Consider the following 24577-nt stretch of genomic DNA (forward strand, 5'->3'; position numbering starts at 1 on the left):
ATTCTTGTAAGACATTGTCAATTATTATTATTACACATTACCGATTATTATTACACATTACCAACTATTATTATTAAACATTGCCAACTATTAGAGAGGTATTATTGATGAAATCGAACAAAGCATTATAATTTCATCTTGTTGCACCAGTGTATAGAAGAGGTAGATCCAGATTTTAAAAATGTTCAACTGTCCACAAATATGGTGGCATCCCCTTTCATCTACAGATGTGATGTACAGTATATATGTAAATAACACAGAGGCTCTATGGCTCTGTGAGTAAGCTGGCTCGCAAGCCTTGAGGTCCATCAGGCTTTTCCGGCATGGTTCACCCTGGTCTGCTGTGCAGGACGGAGGGCCTGGCAATGGACACTGTACAGTTGTACTGTTGGAATGGAAAACCGAGGTCCCAAGTAGGCCTTAGTGCCACCGTCTGGCCAAAATTTCCCACATAGCATGCTGTTTGACGTATGCCTGTCTTCATTAGCCCAGTCATTGCAGAACAGTAGTAAGTTAAACCCCATTTCATTTTAATAATATTTTACTCAGATAAATGTTGTTGCTCTTGTATATAAAGTCATCTGTTTTTTTTACAGAGATTTGTCCAATCAAATACAGGCAGTAAAAGATACACCTAAAGAAAATGAAGTGAAAAGAACTCATATGGTAAGTTCTAATATTTTTTCTGATTGAAGTTTTTAAGAGAAATAGAATTATGAAAATATTTAAATTTGATACTCAGAAATAAAGTAAATGTATTAAACTAGTTTCAATCGACAGATTATCATTTCATGGATTTTAAATCTCTTGCAAACAACAATTTTTTGAATATTAATATCTGTTCAAAAATGGTTCATATCTGTCCAGTATTTAAGATGTGTTGTATGTGGGTCGTTCCAAAAGATATAAACATTAAGAGAGAAAATGTCCTATTTCATTGAAAAAAACATCTTTGTGACCTACCCATGCATTACAAGCAAACCAAATATAGCCAGTATTCTACCATGGTTAATTGCGTATCTTTTGAAACTATCGTTGAGCATCTACTGTGTGAAACCTATGAAATTGAAGCAGGTAAAGATGAATCTTTTCTGGAGATATGTCTTTGCTGTATGAAATTGAAAATTACTAGGACTCCTGTTTTTTTCACAAGATGTTTACCCTGATATTTTACAGATAGCTACACACTGTTTAATCTACTACCAATACATAGTTTTGCAGAAATATTTTCGGAAATCTGTACAAATACCTCATTTTGTTTCTATACGAAATTATGATTCATATCCACTATGCGTATTTTGGCTTTCCTGGACAATTTGACAATACTTGGATTTGACCTTTTTGACTCTGCAGCAACAAAATGCTATTATTGATGTAAACAACTGTTGGCTAGATATAGCTATTTCTTACAATTAGATTATGAAATAAGACTTTCTATTTATTATAATTATTGAAAAGGACTTTCTAATTATTACAATTATTGAATTGGACTTACTATTTATTATAATTTTTGAATTGGACTTACTATTTATTGTAACTATTGAAAAGGGCTTACTATTTATTACAATTATTTAATTGGACTTACTATTTATTACAATTATTGAATTGGACTTACCATTTATTGTGACTATTGAAAAGGGCTTACTATTTATTACAATTATTGAATAGGACTTACTACATGGTTTGATTACAATTATTAGAAATGATTTGTAATTTATTGCCATGACAGGAAGCGATATCCATAAGCATTTTATTTGTCATATTCCTTAGACTGTACTGTGGTATGATTAAGGCCTATTTATAATTATAATGAATAAAATTTTGTTTGATTTATTACAGTTACTAAATATGATGTGGGAAACAAGTTTAGCTGATGTTGATCTGGTTAAAAATATAACAATGTTTTATTTAACACAAGCTGATTTATTACTACAGTTAACATCACATGATGATGTAAGTCCCCTTTAACTTTTCTATTTGTTTTTTTTTTGTTAATTGATTTGAAAATATCCATAAATAATGTGTCACGGACATTTTCCATGAATAATTTTTTATACATCCACATTTAATGTCAACTAATTTCTCTTAATTACCTGTGTCCTTTTAGACCATATTTCTGTGTAAGGAAGAACCCTATTGAATTTCAAAATTATCAGATTACAATCGCTTTATCTTTCCAAAGTTTGTGAATGTGATAGAGTACTAGTTATTGTTGGAATTTTTCAATTTTTGATTCAAAGTGTTGAGTGATTTAGTATAACCACTAATTTGATACAGACGTTATGACGTAATGTTGAAAGAGACTATAGTGAGTCTGCACGTGTGGTGGTCAGTTAGGGACAGTGGAGTTCTGGGTCTCATGAGAGTAGGTCGTCTGTCAATATGGTACGTTGATATGCTTACCTATGGTTTTGTATATTTAGTTATTTCCTATAATACAAGTAGTGTTATCCTGATCCTGACTTTGTTATATATATATTGGGTCTATAATTATGAAGTATGAAATGGGGCCAGTCTGTCATGCCAAGCAACCAGCAGCACGCATTATATATGAATGCAACACAAAGTTTTCAAATTTTTTTTAAATCATAGTGAAATTATTCATTGTGGAAAAGGTGAAATTAAGAATATTTTGATCATAAATCACAGAGTTATGCACCATTAAGGTTCAGACATGTTTTGTGGAGTTTATTTCCATTCGATTTTGAGTGATGGATTTAATACTTAGATGGACTTTTTGGAATTTCTGCTTTATTGACATTGATTTTAGATCTGGCATGGAAAACTTTTCTGGTGGTGGACATAGTCAGCATTTAGGAAAATATGATTCTTGAAGTTGAAGAAAATGTAATATACGCGTAATTCTGAGAAATTGTTTTCTATTGTAGGATAGTGACAAGCAAAGTAAACTTAAAGACGAGCGTCTTCTATTTCAACAAATCCCAGAATTCTGTGTAAAAGATATGGCCGTTTGGTTTCAGTTTGTAGCAGGACATGCTGTACACGTACACAAAGGAATAATGTGGGGATTGCAAGTAAGTTCAAATATTTCATATAATCATATTCATAATTTATTAATAAAAAGAGAAATAAAATTGTACTTTCAAAAATTTGCTGAATAATCAGCAATTGACCTCGTTTTTTTGTCCCATGCGAACGACTAGACAACTGTCCTTGTCAGGATCTCCGTCCTGAACCACTGACAAGGGGAAACAAGGTCGGAAAATCCAGATGAACTTTCTCAGCCAATGCAGGGACCGAACACGCGACCTAAGGCTAGCGAGCCAGCGTGGTCCCTTCAAAAAAGCCTCTGGTGGGTTAATTGAAGTTGCCTAGCAACACTGTGTTTTTACAGTAGCAACCATGTTTTGTTTTTGTTTTAGTTGTCCAGGTTTGTTGATTGTTGTGTAATGTTATTGGAAAGACCTGATATTATGCCAGGTCCTATTGTAGCCAGTAAACTTGTCTCAACATTATTACTCTTTGTACAGTCGTCACAACATAATCGGTAAGTCTAAATGAACGGCTACACACACATAACCCAGAACACAAATCAAGGGACATGATGCATTCCACACATAACACACAGACAGTCTAATAGAACGGCTATACACATACACACAGAATCTAGAACACAAACCAAGGGACATGATGTATTCCACACATAAAACACACAGAGTCTAATATACTCTTCAAAAAAAAGTAAGGGATATTGAAATGCTAATACCTATGCAGGTAAAAAAACACAACCTATGCAGGTTGTGGTATGATAAATAGTCATGGACACTTTACATGCTCTGTGAGCATGTTCACAGATGAAGAACTTATCGCCCCAACAGAACCACTGAGCTGCACATGCGACACGCCATAGCGCCATACACTTTGCTTTGAATTTCTGTTCTGATCTTGATGGGATTCTAAAGTCATAAGATTCATTTTATATCCAATTCAACCTTGGAATTAAATTATTACATTTAGTCATGTACTGGAAATATAATTTCACATCAATTTTTTTATAATTGCTTAATAATAATAACTTTATTTAAGAAGGGTTGAAGATTAGGCTATAACAGCCTTTCTAACATCCTGCCCTTGTAGAAAATATAATACAAAAGATATAGCTAATAAATTAAATAACACACCACAATCTCTTGGGATTAATCATATTATGCAAGTGTGACTTTAAAAAAATGTGTAATTGATTTTTTGTCAACTGATATTTACATAATTAAGATCCCTCACACTGATTGAGATTTGAGTTAAAGCTACAATTTCATATTTTCTAAGAAAGTCAAAACATAATTATTTCTATGTCTTTTGCTCAATAGGTTGTCAACTCACTATTATACGATCATAGTTATCATTCTCACACTCAAAAATGTTTCACACCGGAAATAATAACACAATTACCTCCTAATTACCTCCCTTGTTTTTCTATTCCCTACCATGGAATAGCTATCTTCAAAAAACACAACACGTTTATATGGAAATACAATCACTGGTTTATAAGTATAGCATTTGTGCTTGATAACGATAAGAGAATACTTGTCGAAACGTCGTGCTATACTTATAAACCAGTGATTGTATTTCCATATAAACGTGTTGTGTTTTTTAATGTGTTCAATCGCTAAATGCCACTCAAGGATTAGCTATCTTCAAATTTGAATTTGAAGTTGGAAATGATATTTTTGCCAATTTCTCAACTGGCAATAGTGAATTGTAGGATAAATAGGATTAAATTATCAAGGTAGGACTGTTTATACATAGCATCGATTTTAAGGCTTTATTTTAAAGTTACAATTTCATATTTTCTAAGAAAGTCAAAACATAATTATTTCTATGTCTTTTGCTCAATAGGTTATCAACTCATTATTATACGACCATGGGCATTATATCCCACCCTTAAAAATCATTGACACGGGGAAATAATAACACAATTACCTCCCTTGTTTTCCTATTGCCTCCATGCATTAGCTAACTTCAAACGTTGGAATTTGAAGTTGAAAATGATATTTTTGCCAATTTCTCAGCTGGCAATAGTGACTTATAGGATTAATAGGGTTATTCTTTAACAAGGTTGGATGGTTTATGGATACAATCTATTTCAAGGCTTTATTTTAATAAATTTTAAAAATATAACTTAAAAATATGAAATTCCAGCTTTAATACATTTTAAAAATATAAATTAAAAATATGAAATTGTAGCTTTAAAGATTTTTCTATTTGTAGTCAAGGTACTGGTGGATGGAGTGGTACATCAGGTATGTCTGATCTAGGATTAATGGTACATACTAGTCCTACGGTACAGAGTAAATTAGGACCAGCATTATTACATACTTATATCAGTGTGGATGTTGTAGAAGGGTTAGATGTTGATAAAGATGAGTTCGATAAATATACAGCTAGGTTGGTACTTTCCTTGTTTTCGTCATTTCATACATCACCCCATGTATCCTGTACATCATCCCATACATCACACCATTTATCCTGTACACTACAATCAAATGAATTATGGAAATAAAATTGAACCATATTTTAGTCCCGATATGACCTAGTTTGTGTTTATGTTAAACCCCATTTCTCTCTCTCCCCTTCCAGTACATCATCCCATGCGTCCTTTACATTATCCAATCCAACCTGTCCATTATCCCATCATGTACATCATCCCATGTATCCCCAAACCATCCCATACAGTCTCAGAAGCCTTTCCATGCATCACTCTATATCCTGTAATGCAACTTATCAAGCCTCAAAATGTTTAAATCTTCATAGGCCTACATGTCGCTTCAGTAAATAACCTGTCACTCTCAATTATCAAAGACCAATAGGTACACACACATATTCTTAAATTGGTTAGGTCTTGACGTACGTTGCTCCATAAAAATATCGTAATATAAAACCTTTTTATTTCTTCGACATTGGAATGACTAAAAGTTCTTGAAAGTCGGCGAATCTAATTATTTGATTTTGTAAATTTTCTTAGAGATTATTCATAGCCTTTATTTATGGAAATTGTTTTAAACTACATCATGATATGCCTCTAGTACATATATAATCTCATGTACCCCATTTATTCCATTCCTCTGATGCATACTATTCTATAAAATAAAATAGGAAGACATTCTATTGTCTAGATATAATCGAATGAAATAAACATTGTAAAATCCTGTCAAGAAAGAACAATCCAGAATACAAATGTTATAATATGAATTTTCTCTATATACAGGTCACAGATAGGTCAGTTGATACGGCATCTATGGGACAGACCAGATTGTAAGCACTCTATATTACAACAACATTTAACACCACAATTTCAAGTTAGTTTTATTTTATAAGAACTGTCAGTAATTAATTTAAAGATGCACTATGTAAGATTTAGATAAAAAGTTCTTGCTATAATAGTTCATAGAAAATGAATTACATGTATTACACAAATTTCAGTGAAATTACTTTATTCTGAGCAAAGTTATGAATGTTTGAAGTTTTGAGAAGATTGGGTCTAAATTGTCTTGATTGTCAAGTACCATTGCTATGATAATAAACAGTCTTGATTGTCCAGTTTATTGTGAACGGATTAAATGGTGCGGATATTCTAATCCATTTCAAATCTTGGCCATCTGATGTGCATAAATGTCTATATAACTATTTATATAAAATTTGAAGTAAAATGAAAGACCTGCAATAGGCAGATTAAGCTATTACATAATGCATCGTTAATGATTTATTTAATGGGCAAACAATGGGATAATGAGAATATCCAACATGAAGATCATATTCTGTGAGATAACTACTTGTATGTCCACACATATCTCTCAATGCTACTTAAAGTAGTGAATGGTTCTACCCCAAGTGTGAATCAAATTATTTTCGTGTGATGGAAATGAGAGGGAAAATTACCCTTAGAACTAATGAATGCAGTTTCATGACAAAGACTCAAGTGTGATTGACATTGAAATAGTTTGATAAGCACTGCACTATTAGCATAGACAAGCATTTTCCTATGCAATACTGTTAATCAGCGCTTTCAACTGAAAATTTTACTAGCCTTCACTTTTTGACATACTATTATTGTCTTTACCATATATTAGCAAGATATTTTCTTCAAAGAATATGAAAACTTTTAGCATTATCCAATTATTTCACAGCGTGTAATTGATTATCAGTGATCAGACCAGAATTGTAAATATGACCAAGGCTCTGCATATTTCTACATGACAAGGATCTGATATTTTAACTCTGTAATCAAGATTCTGGGTTCGAAAGAATTAGAATTGCTATCCTCTTAAATTGATAACAATGTCTTATTTAATCTATGTCTTATTTGTTATTTCATATAAATGTATTAAAAGATTTGAATTTAATGATTTTTTTTTTTTTTATCAGAATTTTCTAGGTGCTATACTGGATACATTATTATATATGTTACATGATGCTTTATCTAGAATGGCTAATGTTAAAAGATCAGAACTAGCTAAAGATAATGGTATGATTTTATATATTCAGGCCAAGCCAATTTCATTTTTGATTCTTCAGGTTTTTGTGAAATAAATCGCCTCTTAAGTCTTGTGAGCGATTATGTTTGGGGTTTTAATGGGAAGCAAAATTTTACCAGGTGTTCCTGAAGAACTACAGTTGATATTTGTAGTGGCCTTTTTGTACATGTTTTGTTGGAAACCAGCAATGTAGAATCAGAACTGTTTATTAACTGTACACACACACACTGCTGGATAGAGAGACTGGCAAGGAATAGTGTCTAGTCATTCAGATGGGACAAAAAAATCAAAGTCTCATGTAAACTAACCTTTGGGAGTTGTAATTCAGCAAACAGTAGGCAGAAACAATTCTTTCCATGCATAATTCCTCTCATGGCACATTGTATGGCATATGATTCTTCATTAGCTTATTTAGTGCAGAAAAGTAGTTAAACCCCATTTAATTTCAAGTCTTTACAGTGATTGTTTTTAGGTGGTTCACTTCTTAGTCTTTTATCAGATATTTGTTATTTTTCAGTTAGTGAATGGAATGCTCTGTCATCTAAAGAACAACATGATAGAACTTTATTTCTACTTAATGAAGAACATGCTGGAAGAGGTTTTATGGCTTTAGTAAGTTTATAACTATAGTTTACTTGAGTAAGTTTATAGCAATAGTTTACTTGAGTAAATCTATAACAATAATTTACTTTAGTAAGTGAATAACAGTAATTTACTTTAGTAAGTTTATAACAATAATTTACTTGAGTAAGTCTGATCGTTTATTTAATTCATTCTTACAAGTACAGTTACTGGTTTAAAACACTGGCGATAATTAGACCAGTTTTTAACTTTGTCGTCTGAAATGAAATGTCCCACAAATATACCAATTCAATAAACCTAGCTCTCTTTTTGTCTTTAAGAGGGCTTTTCTAAATAGTTGTTTTCAGCTTTTGTTTGAATTTTATGCAGGAAAAGGTAATAACTTACTTTAAAATTATTTGCCATCTTATTCATTTATCATTGACTGTTCTTTGATATTTTATTTTTTCAGGCCAATCAAACGTTAAGTTTTATTTTACTACTGACTGAAGAAGAAGTTGTGTCTGCTTGTTTTAACAAAAATCCACTAGCCCAACGATCTGCTTCTGCTGTAAGTTCACAGTACACTCATAGTACACTAACAATATACAGTACACTCACAGTACACTAACAATATACAGTACGCTCACAGTACGATACACTCATTGTTTTGTAAAGGCCTACATTTATTTGTTTGTATTTTAATTACAGATTTGTGGATTTTTGCTGTCATTATGTGGTGCTAAAGCAAAAGATTATAAAGTTAAAAATATGGCTAAGTATGAAACATTTTATATTTAAGTTAGTTATAAGCATTGGCTAATCTGTATAACCTAAACCAATTTCTCTTAGAAGGTTATGAACAATGAATGGTCTGATGTTTTAAGCAGAGCTTCCACTTTAATATTTTGACTGTCATTTTTGATAACCGCAGAAACTTTGCAAATTATATTCACTTTTCATGTTTTTGTTTATGGTACAGTATTGTGAATTCAGCTTTTAATTATAAATTAAACGTTTGATTATTTAATTGTTCAGATTGGTAAACAATAACTCCTACAGTTATGTCCCTTGATTTTCAAATCTTGTTAACACTTCAGATTTAATCTTTATTAAAGTAAGAATGCATGATTTACATTTTTGGGAAAATATCAAATTTCTCACAACTTAATCCACACTAATATTTATTATTGATTATTGAACATTTAATTAAGAAAAAAAAATCAAAATACCAACGCTCGATAATCACCCAGCTTGAATTCAATCAGACTTAAAACAGGCCCACCAATTTGGTTACAATTGGGAGCAGAAAAGATGGATGGAATTTTCAAATCGTCATATCTTTGTAAATACTGAATGGAATTAAACCGTTTCTGGACTGATATCCCAATTAGAGAATCATCTTTCACAATATTTTAGTTTGCAATGGATTCTATAGAGCTAAAATCATGAAATGGATTCTATAGAGCTAAAATCATGTAATCAATTCTATAGCACTAAAATCATACAATGGATTCTATAGAGCTAAAATCATGTAATCAATTCTATAGCACTAAAATCATACAATGGATTCTATAGAGCTAAAATCATGTAATCAATTCTATAGCACTAAAATCATACAATGGATTCTATAGAGCTAAAATCATGTAATCAATTCTATAGCACTAAAATCATACAATGGATTCTATAGTGTTAAAATCATGAAATGCGACTTTAAATAATATTTTTCAGATACAACTTTGACCCCAAGTTATTATTGACGAACATTGTCAAAATTATTCTCCATATTTGTAAGAATGAAGAAAGTGAAAGTGGGTTTAAACAAGCTCTGGCTGAAGATTCTGATTTTGAACTTGAGGCTTTCCAGAAGGCCTTTGAGGTTATTTATAGCAAAGGATTAACAGGTGAAGAGTTTGTTGATCAGTTCGCTAATCTGATAGTTGAGGTAAGTGGTTACTTTGTTTGTTATATTACATCAAAGTAGAGGAGCCATGGTGAGAGAGAGCTAAATGGGGTTTAACGTCCCCTTGACACAAACTAGGTCATTTTGAAAATAATGTATGGTTCAATTTTATTTCAATAATTCTTTAGCAGTGGGTCTTTAGTAGTGGGAGGAAACCCATAAGGTTGGACAGGTGACCCTATTCCTTGTCACATACATGTACAACTGGAGAATCAAAACCACGCCAGTTGACTCAAAGCCATCCGATTGGCATCGAGAGTTGATTATGGTCTTGAGTATTAATTAATGTCTAATTAATAATTTATACAAGATTTAAGGCCTAAAGAAAGACCTGCAATAGTCAGATTTAGCTCTTGAATAAAGCTGCTTTAATCATAGGCATATAAGGCGCATTAAAATGATGACATCACTTGGAAAGTTTGAAATCTTCATAATACACAGCTAATTTTATTTATCTCTATAGTTAACAGAATTTCAAAATAGTGCAAGTTCATCCAAGGTTATATCTAAACAAGAATTTGATTGGTTGAAAGATGCTGTTACCATGGAAATTAATCAAGATCAAATAGTCAAATCATACACTGATTTAATGGCCTCTTTAAGATTTGAGACATCCAACTTGGCAGTAAGTATAATACTTATTGAATGTTTTATGTAGAGTACACAATACATTACATGACATATACAGGACACAGGGACACAATTCCACACAGGACCATAACTAGCTCAGAGCAATGAGGGGGCGGGAAGTGTTCTCAGGGGTGCTGTAAAATTGACGGACAATGTATATGTATGCTACGGGCCTGATCCCACAAGTTCCTGTTTTAGAGAGCAGCACTGGTGTAATGAGTGAGATGCTGGCTCGATAACCACAAGGGCCAGGGTTTGATCGCTGTGTTTGCCGAGAAGGTTCTCCGGGATTTTCCAGCATGGTTTCCCCTTGTCAGTGGTGCAGGACAGGGGGCCTGGTATTGACAAAGTCTAGTTGTATTATTACTGGTACCGGTAAAAATGAAATTCTCTGAATTGAAATATTTCCTGCAGGGAATGCCAAACTGATCATATTCCCCTTTAAATCAATTTGAAAAACTATTTTAATTTAACCTTTTTTGTGAGCATTATTATCAAAATGAAATAAAATGAAATGAAATGAAATGGGGTTTAACGTCCTACTGTTCTGCTCCAACTGGGCTAATGAAGACGGGCATATGCCATACAGTGTGCTATGAGGGTAATTTTTCCCGGGCAGCAGCACTATGGCCTACTCTGATATCGAATTCCAGCTGCCAAGGGATCTTTTACGTGCACACCAATGTATACACATGACCTGGGTTTTTCATCCCATCTTAACGACTAGACAGCTGTCCTTGTCAGGTCCCGTTCCTGCACCATTGACAAGGGGAAACCCCATCATAAAATCCTGATGAACTTTCTCAGCCAATGTAGGGATCGAACACGCGACCTCTAGGCTAGGCCACCGTCTTACCCACTAGGCCACCGTCTTACCCACTAGGCCACCGTGGTTCAAACATTATTATCAAGATGATTTTATTTGTAAATGTGGGGGGTTGGATGGCCGAATGGTTAGCACGTGCGTGCTGTATCATACGGCCTGTCATTGAGTCAACTAGCGTGGTTTCGAATCCCTGGTTGTACGTGACAAGGAGTAGGGTCGCCTGTCCAATCTCGTGGGTTTTCTCCGGGTCCTCCAGTTTCCTCCCACTGCTAAAGACCCCTACGCGCAAGCGAATTATTGAAATAAAATTAAACCATATGTTAGTCCCGAAATGACCTAGTTTGTGTCGAGTGGACGTTAAACCCCATTTCTCTCTCTCTCTCTATTTGTAAATGTAGTATTTATATTAATTGTTGTATTTATATTAATTGTTTTATATAAATAGATAAGATATTTATATTAATTGTAGGAATCACACAGTTATCAGAGTAATGTTCAGGCCATGGATCCAAGGTAAAACAACAATTTGACAAATATTTAAATTCTTTTCAATCAATTTAAAATGACATTATTTTTGTTCAATAATCCGATTTTACCATTGTTGTTTATTTACTATTTGCCAGTAGAATGTTTTGCTCTTAAGCATAATTTACAAAATTTACAAATCCAATTCTTCTGAGAAACAACAGTCAACATGTTGATAACATTAAGAATTCAATGGGTATGTCAAACAGCTAATGAACAATCATTTCAGGCAGTTCTGATTTGACTAAATGCAGTTTTTACACCTCTTATTTTCCTGAATAACTAAATGGGCATACGCCATGCTATGCAAGTCAATTTGGCCATGACAGTGGCACTATGGTCTACTCTCTTTTCAGTTTTCCAATTGTTATACATAAAACCACAGTTTTCCATCTGTATGCTTTTCCCTGCCATGTCCTCAATCCTGCACCGATGACGAGGGGAAACCAGAATAGAAAATCCTCTGAAATTTCTTGGCCCACCCCGCAATTAAACAGTGGACACCCTGATTAGTTAGCTCTAGCTCTACTCATCAAACCAAGGGCTTCCTAACTGTCTTTTGATATCAAAGTAGCATAAATAAAATTGATATTATTGGGGTGATGTGTAAAACGCTTAGAAATTTGTGAATAATTTGTGATAATAATAGACTAGATTCCCAGAAATCAGGTAAAAGAAAAGTTGCTGAGTGGCAAACAGCCTTGCGCTCAGTAAGCTACTTGTTTTGTTTTAATTCAAACTCGTCAGGCTTAAGGGAGAATGTGTGGCTGTCCTTGTTTTGTAGTCTTTATACCAACAACAATAACCCAAGAAAATCCAGGATTATTTGTTGTCCTGCATGATAATCACAATAAATCAAACTGATGTATTTTTCTATTCAGATCACCAAAAATAAAAACTTTGATGAAAGAAATGAAACAACTTCAACAGAATTTACCTGTTCATCCACATGCTGCTATCTATGTCCGTCAGGTGAGTCTGTCACATATTTGTACGTAATGAAGAAGATGGGTCGCCTGTCCAATTTTGGGGGTTTTATCTGGATCCTCCCACTTGAAAGAATCCTGCGCGCAATCAAATTATTTAAATAAAATTGAACCATATGTTAGTTCCTAAATGACCTAGTTTGTGTTGAGTGGGTGTTAAACCCCATTTCTCTCACTTTCCTTGTTAGTTTGAGGGTCATGGTTAAGTAGGACAAAGTGTTAAATCAAATTTTAAAGCTGCTGACAATATCTAATATTTCATATTTTAAACATACATTATGCAAGAGCTAAATCTGCCTTCGGATGCCTGCAGTATTTAGTGGATTCAAATATGTTTTCTGTTGGATGCGACTACTTTAAAAATGGATAATCAATACCTTGTTTATTCTCGTAACAACGGTATTAATGACACTTGAGGCTAGCCTATTATTATATCGCCAATTCCTTGGCTCAGAGTAAAGTAATTTGACTGAAAATTTCAAAATATACTCTTTTCATTATCTGTTTTAACTATTATAGCAAGAACTGTGAGCTCTTTATCTAAATCTTGCATAATGCCACTTTAATTAAGCAATCTGAGCTAAAATATTAATGGTAGATAATCTGCTGGTTTGGATTTATCAGATTAAAGAGAACCATCATAAGATTTCACCCAACACTTACAGGGGGTGCTGGCTTGTTTATATCCTCTGTAGAATAAGGCATCTGTTATAAAATTTCAATTCATCATATTGTCATGCATACTGAATGGAATTGAATTGAACTGGTATGTTTAGAATGCTTTTTACACAGTTACAGCCTTCTGACACTTCTTTATAGGAGTTTCATGACCGTACACTTGAAATAGTATAACTCCAAACCTTAAGTGGTTTTGCAACGCTACCAGGCATATGTCACTCCCTGTATACCCCCATAAATTTCAGTCACAGATATATAGATAATGTTGTTATTTTATATAATCAGGATGAAGATAGAATGGATTTAATGAGAGCTATGATAACAGGACCAGTAGATACACCGTATAGTGGTGGCTGTTTTTTGTTTGATGTTTATTTTCCGACATCCTATCCTAATAATCCACCATTAGTTAAACTAATAACTACTGGTAATGGTACAGTCAGGTACAGTACATTGTTATCTGATATATAGATATAATAATCCTCCATTAGTTAAACCAATAACTAATGGTAATGGTGCAGTCAGGTACAGTATATTGTTATCTATATAGCAATAATAATCCTCCATTAGTTAAACTAATGGTAATGGTACAGTCAGGTAAAGTTATTGTTATCTATATAGCATAAAAATAATAATCCTCCATTAGTTAAACTAATAACTAATGATAATGGTACAGTCAGGTATAGTTATATCATAGAAATACAGAAATAAAATAAGATAGGATTTAAAGTCCTACTCATTTGAGGGGGGTTGGATGGCCAAATGGTTAGCACGTGCGCGCTGTATCATAATGTCTGCCATTGCGTGGTTTCAAATCCCCAGTTGTATGTGACAAGGAGTAGGGTCACCAGTACAACTTTGTGAGTTTTCTCCGGTCCTTCGGTTTCCTCCCACTGCTAAAGACCCCTACACGCAAGAGAATTATTGAAATAAAAAATAAACCATATGTTACTCCCAAAATGACCTAGTTTGTGTCGAGTGGACGTTAAACCCCATTTCTCTCTCTCTCTCTTCCTACTCTTCTGCACCAACCGGGCTAATGAAGACAAGCATACGCTATGCAGTCTGTTGTATATAGAACATTTTGCCCCGAATGCTAGCTGAGTAAGGCATTGGGTTAATAACTTGGTGGTCCCATGTTCTATCCTTGTGTTGGCCTTTGGTTTTCCTTTGTCAGAGATGCAGGATTGAGGGCCTTGAAAGAAACAAAGTCTAGTCATTCGGATGGTACCAAAAACAAGGTCCTGGGTACATGTTGGTGTGCCTATAAAATAACCATTTACAGATAGAATTTGAAATAAAAGTAGGCTGTAGCACAACTGTCAGAGCAAAATTTCTCGTATAGCACACTACATGGTGTATGCCTGTCTTCATTAGCTCGGTTTTTGCAGAACAGTAGAATGTTAAGCCCCATTTCATTTCATCTCATTACCAAATATGTTCTTTATATGTTACATTTATTTAGATAATTCAGAAACAGAACTTGAAATAGATTTCCGTTTCTCATCAGAGACATAATATGGACTGATACTATGGTTAAATTTCTCTTCATTTTGATGCTGCTAGAAACAGAAATAAAAGTAAATATTCATGTAGGGTCTGATGTGTATTAAAGCACTCTCTTCATTTCAGATTTAATCCTAACTTATATTCAGATGGTAAAGTATGTTTAAGTTTATTAGGAACTTGGCATGCTGGTGATGCCAGTGAAAAATGGAATCCTGGAAACTCTAGTCTTTATCAGGTCAGTCAAGATAATTCAGGATAACTATAATTTAATTAATGTGTCTTTTGTGAAGTTACAGATGTTAGCAATATGTTTAATCTGTATCATATCCAGTTCATTCTGCATGATAAAAGAATGCAGTGAAATGAAATGGGGTTTAAAGTCCAACTTGTATGCACCAACTGGGTTTATGAAGATGGTCATGGGTTCTGCTCCACTGTTAAGGGGGAAACCACACCAGAAAATCCTGGGGAATTTTGTCGGCCAACACGAAGATCATACCCAGGATATCCTTGTTAGCAAGTCAGCACCTTAATCACTGAGCCATTGCAGGTCCCTTGACTCACTGTTATAATTAACTTATCGAGTGCTGAATGACATAGAGGGAGGAGTGGATATTGAAATGGGCTCCATCAGTCTTGTTTTGTTTCCGGAGCATTTCTCATAAACCATTTATGATATCTTTACAAAACATTGTACACACTTCAACCTTTTGGTGCCTTTTGCTACTTGACTTTATCTTCATTATTTAATAATCATGTGGGAGCCACGATGGCTCAGTGAGTATGATGTTGGCCCACTAATCTGGAGGTCCCGTGTTCAATCCCTGCATTGGCCGAGAAAGTTCATCAGGATTTTCCAGCGTGGTTTCCCCTTGTCAGTGGTGTAGGATTGATGGAACAAATAACCGAGGTCCCGTGTACACATTGACATGGACATAAAAGAACCCTTGACAGTTGGAATTCAAAATAAGAGTAGGCCAAAATTTCAGTCATAGCACACTGTATGGCGTATGCCCGTCTTCATTAGCCCAGTAGGAGCAGAACAGTAGGACGTTAAACCCCATTTCATTTCATTTAATAATCACTGAATGTCAGTGTAGGTGTGAAACCTTATTAGTCAGTCATTGAGTAATATAGGGGGTGCTCAGTTGAACATTCTGGAATTTAATTCTCTCAAAGGACATATTTCAACCAACCGTGACAGCTGAAACATATTCGTTGTGTTTAATACGTCACGGTTCTCCTCACACCACCTCTGTTTTCTGGACTGACAGAACTGTGACAGGACTGAATTCCGCGTCATGCGATTGGAATTCTGTTCATTCCGGATGTTCAGGACTGGCAACCGAGCATCCCCATAGAAACCTAATACATATTAACATGTTTTGTTTATATTTAAAGGTACTGGTATCTATACAGAGTATTATATTAACATCTGATCCTATGTTTAATGAACCAGGTTATGATGGTATGAGAGAAACAGAGGATGGAAAGGTAACAATCCTCTATATTAACAAATTTATCTATAAAATTTATAGGATTTAAATAATTTTTCTAAATCCTTTGCTCACTAATACTGAATTCCAACTCCTAAGTATATTCAGATTTATTAACTAGGATAAGGATAACCTCTTCGAAAGTGGTAATCTAAAGATGTTTTTACATTTATTAATCAAATGATAAAGTTAACATTTATGAAGCTAATGGAACATTTGTAGATCTAATGATATAGTTAGAATTTGCTAATCAGATGATATAGTTATTATTTGTTGATCTGATGATATGGTTAACATTTATGAATCTAATGATGTAGTTAGCATTTGTTAATCTATACAGTTAACATTTGTTGATCAGGTGATATAGTTAACATTTGTTGATCTGATGATACAGTTAACATTTGTTTATTTAATGATGTAGTTAGCATTTGTTAATCTATACAGTTAACATTTATTAATCAGGTGATATAGTTAACATTTGTTGATCTGATGATACAGTTAACATTTGTTTATTTAATGATGTAGTTAACATTTGTTAACATAATATTTGTTGATCTAATGATATAGATAACATTTGTTAATATAATCATATAGATAACATTTGTTATATAATGGGGTGTCTTACATGTTGTTGTAGTTTTTAAAAATAGAAAAAGAGATTTCTGTATGTTGTATACAGTATTTATGTTTTTATTTTTGTAGAAACAAAGTGGCCAGTATAACTGGAAAATACAGTTACATACATTACGTCATGCTATACTGGGTAATATACGACATCCTCCACCAGGTATATATGTACTATATTAATTATATCAAAATATTGTAACATCTTATCTACCGTATTATTGTTGTAGTTGCTTTTGAACCTTCTGTATCAGGGCTCTAATATCATTCATATTTTTCTGGCGTGATTCCCCCTTTTCAGTGATGCAGGATGGTGGGTCTGACAAGGACAGCTGTCTAGTTGTTCAGATGGGACGAAAAATCGAGGTCCTGTGTACACATTGGCGTGCACGTTAAAGATCCCTTGACAGTTGGAATTCGATATAAGAGTAGGCCGTAGTGCTGCTACCAGTGCAAAATTTCCCTCATAGTACACTGTATGGCATATGCCCGTCTGCATTAGCCCAGTTCGGAGTAGGACATTAAAACCAATTTCTTTCCATCAGTCATATTTGCTTTTCCTGGCAATGATTCTAGACCTATCACAAACAACTTTCCTGCTGAAGGTGGGGGTGTGTTCCAGTACCTAACAAATCTATGTCTGTGTTCTTTTTGTCCACTATATTACATCATATTGATATCCTTGTAGTGTCTTGATTATTTGTTGATAAAAGTTAATTTTGTCCAGTCTGTATCAAATATAAACATTAAATTGTAATCTTCAAAAAAATATATAAATAGTTGGTAAACCTATTTTACTTTTTTTTGTGTAGGATTTGAAGACTTGATCAAACGTCATTATTACATACAAAAAGATAGTGTATTAAAACAATGTGCTGTTTGGATAGAGCAGTGTAAAGATGAAGATCTTGTTAAACGTATGCGAATAGTTTGTGACGATATTTACCGTGAATTACAGGACATAGAGTTACCTCCCTTACATAAAGATGACAGTGAGGAGGAGTTGTCAGAATAAATAATTCATCATTAACCATTTGCAATTTAAATATGGGTGACATACTTTACTATTTACATCTGGGCGATGTATGTGCTTCAAGTATTTAGATCTAGGTGCCGTGCTTCAAGTATTTACATCTAGGTGATGAACATGCTTCAAGTATTTACATCTGGGTACATTGCTTCAAGTATTTAGATCTGGGTACCGTGCTTCAAGTATTTAGATCTGGGTGCAGTGCTTCAAGTATTTACATCTGGATGCCATGCTTCAAATATTTACATCTGGGTACAGTGCTTCAAGTATATACATGTAACTTATTAACTCAGTAATCAAGCACATTCATCGGGTTTTGCCCATAAGATACTACTCATACACTTCTGGAAAAACTGCTGTTCCACAGGAGTCAGAAGATATTATGCAATACCAATAGAGTCTAAGTAAACTACATCGAACCGTGCCATTAATTTCATTCTTGGCAATTCTATAACTTTAATGTACAAGTTCTTACTCCAGCAGAAGGGGTTGGGGTGGAGGTCTAACACATTTGCTTTAAATCATGCAGTCTGACATTGATCCCAATTCTGTACATGACAGAGACATGGTGTCGCCTGCCTAATGTTGTTGGTTTTCTTTGTTGTCCCCAGCCTTTTGCAGAAAGCAGGGGACTATTAAAATGGGTTCATCCATCTGTCTGTCTGTCTGTCCGTCACACTTTTTGGGACACAATAACTCTCCTTCTAATTGAGCTAGAATGTTCAAACTTGGTGTAGGTGTTTATTGGGTCAATGCCTTGATGGAGTTCAAAGATGAGCATTTTCTGCTTAGGGTAAGCAGAGATAAGCAATTTGATTGGTTGATGCTTTGGGACACGATAACTTTAGTTCTAATTAAGTGAGAGTGAGGACACTTAATTGGTGTATAGCTTTATTACATCAATACCTTGACTAAGTTCGATAATGAACATTTTCTGCTGAGGGTAAGCAGAGCGATAAGCAATTTGATTGGTCGAGACTTTGGAACACAATAACTCTCCTTCTAATTGAGGTAGAATGTTTTAACTTGGTGTAGGCATTCATTAGGTGAATCCCTTGATGGAGTTCGATTATGAACATTGTCTGCTTACGGTAGGCAGAGATAAGCAATCTGATGGGTTGATGCTTTAAGGGCACGATAACTTTGGTTATAATGAAGTGAGAGCGATGAAACTCTGAATATAGATTCATTATATCATTACCTTGACAAAGTTCGATTGTGCGAATTTTCTGCCTGGGCTAAGGAGCGATAAGCAATTTGATTGGTCAAGACTTTGGAACATAAAAACTCTGCTTTTAATTAAGGTAGAATGGTTAAACCTGATGTAGATGTTCATTAGGTGAATGTCTTGACTGATTTCAATGATTAACATTTCAAGCTAAAGCTAAGCAGAGCTAATCAATTTCATTGGTCAATGCTATGGGACAAGATAATCTTGATTCTATATGATACAGAGTGACGAAACTTAGTGTGTCGTTTGATTGCTCGAAACTTTTGAAAAAAATAAATGTGCGATTAATTAATATGTGTCATCTATTTATTTGGGGATTTTGGCGGGGGACATCAGCCTCACTGTTGGCTTGTTCCCTCTGTCCTCTAGTTAAGTCCAAGTACTAAAGATCCTTATGCACAGGTGAATTATTGAAATAGAAATTGACAGTATGCTAGTCCCAACTTATCATAGTTTTTGTTGATTGAGTGGGAATTAAATCTGCGATCATTTTGGTCTATACACATACCTTGTTTTGCATTTAAGCCCATTATATATATATATGTACCTAATTTACTCCATGTCTCAACAAGTATTGCTTATTTTTTTCTTTGTTTGTAAAAGTGCACTCTAGAATTAAAATATGTCAATATAATAGGCTACAGTTTTAAAAAGAAATTGTTTGTCCATTTTCATTAGGTGTAATAAAAAAAGGTATAAATAGGCTACGGTTTTAAAAAGAAATTGTTTGTCCATTTTCATTAGGTGTAATAAAAAAAGGTATAAAATCCTCCTATATTCCATAATATGACTTTTCATTGTTGGAGGCCACAGTGACTCAGTGAGAAAGACATTGCCTCGCTAACCTGGAGGTACTATGTTAAATCCCTGCGTTGGCGAGAAAGTTCTTAGGGATTTTGTGGCATGGTTCCCCCTTGTCACTGGTGTAGGGACAACATATAATCATTCGGATGGGATGAAAAATCAAGGTCCTGTGTACACATTGCCGTGCACGTACAAGATCCCTTGACAGTTGAAATACGATATAAAAGTATGTCGTAGCGCTGCTGTCCAGTCAAAATTTCTCTCATAGCACACTTAGTCACTGTACTGCATATGCCCGTCTTCATAAGCCAAGTCGGAGCAGAAAAGTAGAACGCTAAACCCCATTTCATTTCTTGTTATTTACGCACATTTATAGGTCTATCCATATTATTTGTCTGTTGTTTGTCTTATGTTATTGAAAGTGTATATTATTTGTCTTGTGTTATTGAAAGTATATATTATTTGTCTTATGTTATTGAAGGTATATATTATTATTTCATATTGTTATTGATTGTTATTTACATGCATGTATATATTATTTGCTATCCTTGTTAATCCCTTGTAAACTAAAATATTGTGGTAGTTGAATCTCTCAGTCCAAATATAGTTCAATTTCATTCAGCATTTACAGATTTATAATGAATTTTGCAGCATTTGGTATCCTCTATAAATGATATAAATAAACAAGCCAGCGCCACCTATAATTGTTGGCCTGTTTTTTTATCTGATTGAGATTGAATACAAACTGGTTTTGTTTTTTTAATTAAATGTTAAATAATCAATTTGAGAAAATTAGAGCATGGAATAAGTCTGGACTGCTAGCTAGAAGAATGGATCTCGCAGGACTAGATACAAATATAAGCTTATTTTATTTACTGATGGTCGATCTGGAGCATTATGTTCATAAATTTCTTCTTGACTTAAATTGTTGAGGGTTTACATCTATTAGATGTCAGCTTGAGCTAATTTTCATCCTCTTGAAATCGGAGCATGGGTAAAATTCATTTGTTTTCTGTTGGGTTGTTGGGTTTGGATGGCCGAATGGTTAGCACGTGCAGATTGTATCATAAAATTGAGTCAACCGGTGCGGGTTGCCTGTCCATCCTCGTGGGTTTTTCCCAGGTCCTCTGGTTTCCTCCCACTGCTAAAGACCCCTACGCTCAAGCGAATTATTGAAATAAAATAGACCTATGTGCTAGTCCTGAAATGACCTAGTTTGTATCGAGTGGACGTTAAACCCCATTTCTCTCTCTTTCTCTCTGTTGGTTTGTGCAATAGCCCTTGAAAGGCTTGTAATTGATGTACATCGACTGATATTTAATATCTAATATATGTCTTCATTTTGCATTTATTTGTTTTTCATAACATATCTGTTTACAATATTCAGTACTTAAACTAGAAAATTCATGGAAATTATCACAGTATATATCATTCACTGATATTAAATATCTTAAATATTTCTTCAATTTGTATTTGTTTGTTTTTCATAAAATATCTGTTTCCAATATTTAGCATTTACACTGGAAAGCTCATGGAAATTGTCAGTATCTATTTTAAATCAAATCAACAGCCTTTATATACGATAATAAGTAGGACATTAAACCCCATTTCATTTTTTATAGGATCACATAGAAATGTGGTCGTATATTGGCTACAAAGTGAAACAAAGAACATAACTCTAGAAGTAATTGACGGAAATCATTGAAATTAAATAATGTGAGAAATGTATATAAATTTCAGATAATAAATGTAGTGTGTTCACGATTCTGAATATCTGTATTAAATTCATATGCATTATTTAGATTAGTAAATCGAAGAATCCTATAGCATTTCAACAATTTCCGTATATAACTTCTACAGTTATCGCCCTTGTTTCACTTTGTTGAACCTTGTGAATGCACTAACCACAAAAGTTATCATATACTATTCAAAAAAAGTAGGGGATATTTGATTTTGGGGGCATAATACTAAAATATGCAAATGACTACGAAAAAAGTCACTATAGAACCTAACAGAAGAAACATTTCCAGTTACATGTGACGCCCAAACGCACCAATAGCTACCGCATGGAATGCAGGTGATGCTTGGGATCATCATGGGGGTCCAACCCAAGATTTGCACGACTCTGACTTTGAATGTTACAGTCATTGTGGCATTGAATTCCAGGGTGGAAACATCAGTTTAATTGTTTTAGTGACCAGAAAACAAATTTTGATATGCGTCGGCTTACCCAAAATGAAAGGTTACGTGCCCTTGGCATGCTACAGATCGGCACAACACAGGCGATTGTGGCGCGGACGATGAATGTTTCTCAGTCTGTCATAAGCAGGCTATGGTCCAGATACCGTGATACACAATCTGTACAGGACAGACCACGCTCAGGTCGACCAAGGGCGACAACTCAAGCCCAGGATCGATTTATCCGTACCTTGGCCTTGAGAAATCGTGTCATCACAGCAAATCAGATCAGCGCTCGTCTTCAAACAGACACTGGTGTGAGTGTGAGTGGCCAGACGATTCGGAATCGACTGCATAGGGGTCACCTTCGCGCCCGACGTCCTCGCGTGATCCCTTGTTTGAGAGATCATCACATTCAGGCAAGACGTCGTTGGTGTAGGGATCGTCAACACTGGGATTATCGACGCTGGAGCAATGTGATGTTTTCAGATGAGTCAAGGTTCACTGTTGATTTTTTGGACAGACGTAGGAGGGTGTGGCGTCGTCGAAACGAGCGCTTCCAAGACGTTAACGTCATCAGACATGATCGATTTGGGGGTGGTTCTGTTATGGTGTGGGGAGGCATCACTGTTGCTGGAAGAACGGCTTTACATGTTGTTGCAGGGCGTGTTACAGGCCAGTACTACCGGAACAACATCTTGGCAGTCCATGTTGTGCCGTTCGCACGACGTCATGGCCGCCGTTTCATCTTCCAGGATGACAACGCAAGATGTCACAGGGCCAGGATCGTTACAGGTTACCTCCAACAACAGAACATCACCACATTACCTTGGCCAGCACTGAGTCCCGACCTCTCCCCCACCGAGCATGTCTGGGACATGCTTGGACAGAGGTTACGTCAACGTCAACAACGTCCTGCCAATGTCCAAGAACTTGCTGCTGCGTTGCAACAGGAATGGGACAATCTGGACCAAAATGACCTTAGACGTCTCATTAGGAGTATGCCACGTCGGATCAATGCTTGTTTGGCAAACAGAGGATTATTTACCCGTTACTGATCTGGTTGTGATGCTGTGGTAACTTTGCTGTTTGACCCCGGGTATCATTTTACCCTTATAATGGTCAGTCTGTGCCTTACTTAGTCTAACGATCATTTGGAATAAATCGATGAATGTGAACTTCATTTCATTTTGTCATTTGTTTCTTCGTCAGTTTCATTAGGTGACTTTAATAACACTTAAAAATCAAATATCCCCTACTTTTTTTGAATAGTATATGTACGAAATTGACATCAGTGTCTTGTAAATGCTCCCATTACCTACAAAAGCATAAATATGTTGACTGCACGGACGATTTAGCTGATACACAGTGCTCCAACTGGGTTAATTTTTCAAATAATATAGTTTGTCCAGGAGATGAAATAAAATGGGGTTTTAACGTCCTACTTTTCTGCACTGACATAAATTGTGCCATGAGGGAAATTGTGCCTGGTCATGGGTCAGTAGCTACAGCCTACTTGTATTTCTATTTCCACCAATCGAGGGATCTTTTACGTGCACGCCAATGTGTACACAGGAACTTGGTTTTCTGTCCCATGCGAACTGACAGAGTCGCTTCTCTTTTTAGATGTGCATCCCTTAACGATCCTGGCGAAAGAAAGAAATGGTCACACCCGATAACCTAGACAAATGGACACAGCTCGCCAAATATTAGGGCAAAAGTTATTTTTAGTCTTTCTCTCCCTTTCCCTTTTCCCCCTTTTGCATGGCGATTTTTGTTGACTTTTTGGTGTAGAATCGAAGAAAAGGGTTTGAAAATACATTTTCTACCAGGTTTTGGTGAATATTCATGATTTTGAGGCGGAAGGATACAAGAGTTGAAATGTAGGGTCCGAAATTGCATGTTTTTTTGTCTCTACTTCCAGCTTGTGTATCGCAAGTTTTCCATGGTGAACCTCATACGTGCTTTTGGGCAAGAGGTTGCCACATGTTGCTCCATCTGTGGTAGAAAGCGTTCTACCCAACGAAAATTTGGGAAAAAGTT

The 24577-nt window shown here is 34.9% G+C and overlaps 1 protein-coding gene across 1 annotated transcript in view; it reads left to right on the plus strand.

Moving 5' to 3' along the window:
* The window catches only part of LOC126807662 (uncharacterized), a 34580-nt gene extending 12758 nt beyond the window's left edge, over window positions 1–21822 (plus strand). Inside the window, exons 15-33 of the mRNA XM_050532407.2 lie at window positions 597–666; window positions 1840–1953; window positions 2889–3035; window positions 3384–3508; window positions 5230–5406; window positions 6227–6317; window positions 7384–7483; window positions 8011–8105; window positions 8527–8625; window positions 8766–8833; window positions 9786–9999; window positions 10481–10642; window positions 11943–11986; window positions 12880–12970; window positions 13948–14105; window positions 15295–15406; window positions 16573–16665; window positions 17370–17454; window positions 18104–21822. Coding sequence (XP_050388364.1) covers window positions 597–666; window positions 1840–1953; window positions 2889–3035; window positions 3384–3508; window positions 5230–5406; window positions 6227–6317; window positions 7384–7483; window positions 8011–8105; window positions 8527–8625; window positions 8766–8833; window positions 9786–9999; window positions 10481–10642; window positions 11943–11986; window positions 12880–12970; window positions 13948–14105; window positions 15295–15406; window positions 16573–16665; window positions 17370–17454; window positions 18104–18306 — 2248 coding nt within the window. The 3' untranslated portion in view covers window positions 18307–21822. The remainder of the gene's footprint in view (window positions 1–596; window positions 667–1839; window positions 1954–2888; window positions 3036–3383; window positions 3509–5229; window positions 5407–6226; window positions 6318–7383; window positions 7484–8010; window positions 8106–8526; window positions 8626–8765; window positions 8834–9785; window positions 10000–10480; window positions 10643–11942; window positions 11987–12879; window positions 12971–13947; window positions 14106–15294; window positions 15407–16572; window positions 16666–17369; window positions 17455–18103) is intronic.
* The last annotated feature ends 2755 nt before the right edge of the window (window positions 21823–24577 follow it).

Source organism: Patella vulgata, chromosome 9, assembly GCF_932274485.2.
Source record: "Patella vulgata chromosome 9, xgPatVulg1.2, whole genome shotgun sequence".
Taxonomy (NCBI): domain Eukaryota; kingdom Metazoa; phylum Mollusca; class Gastropoda; family Patellidae; genus Patella; species Patella vulgata.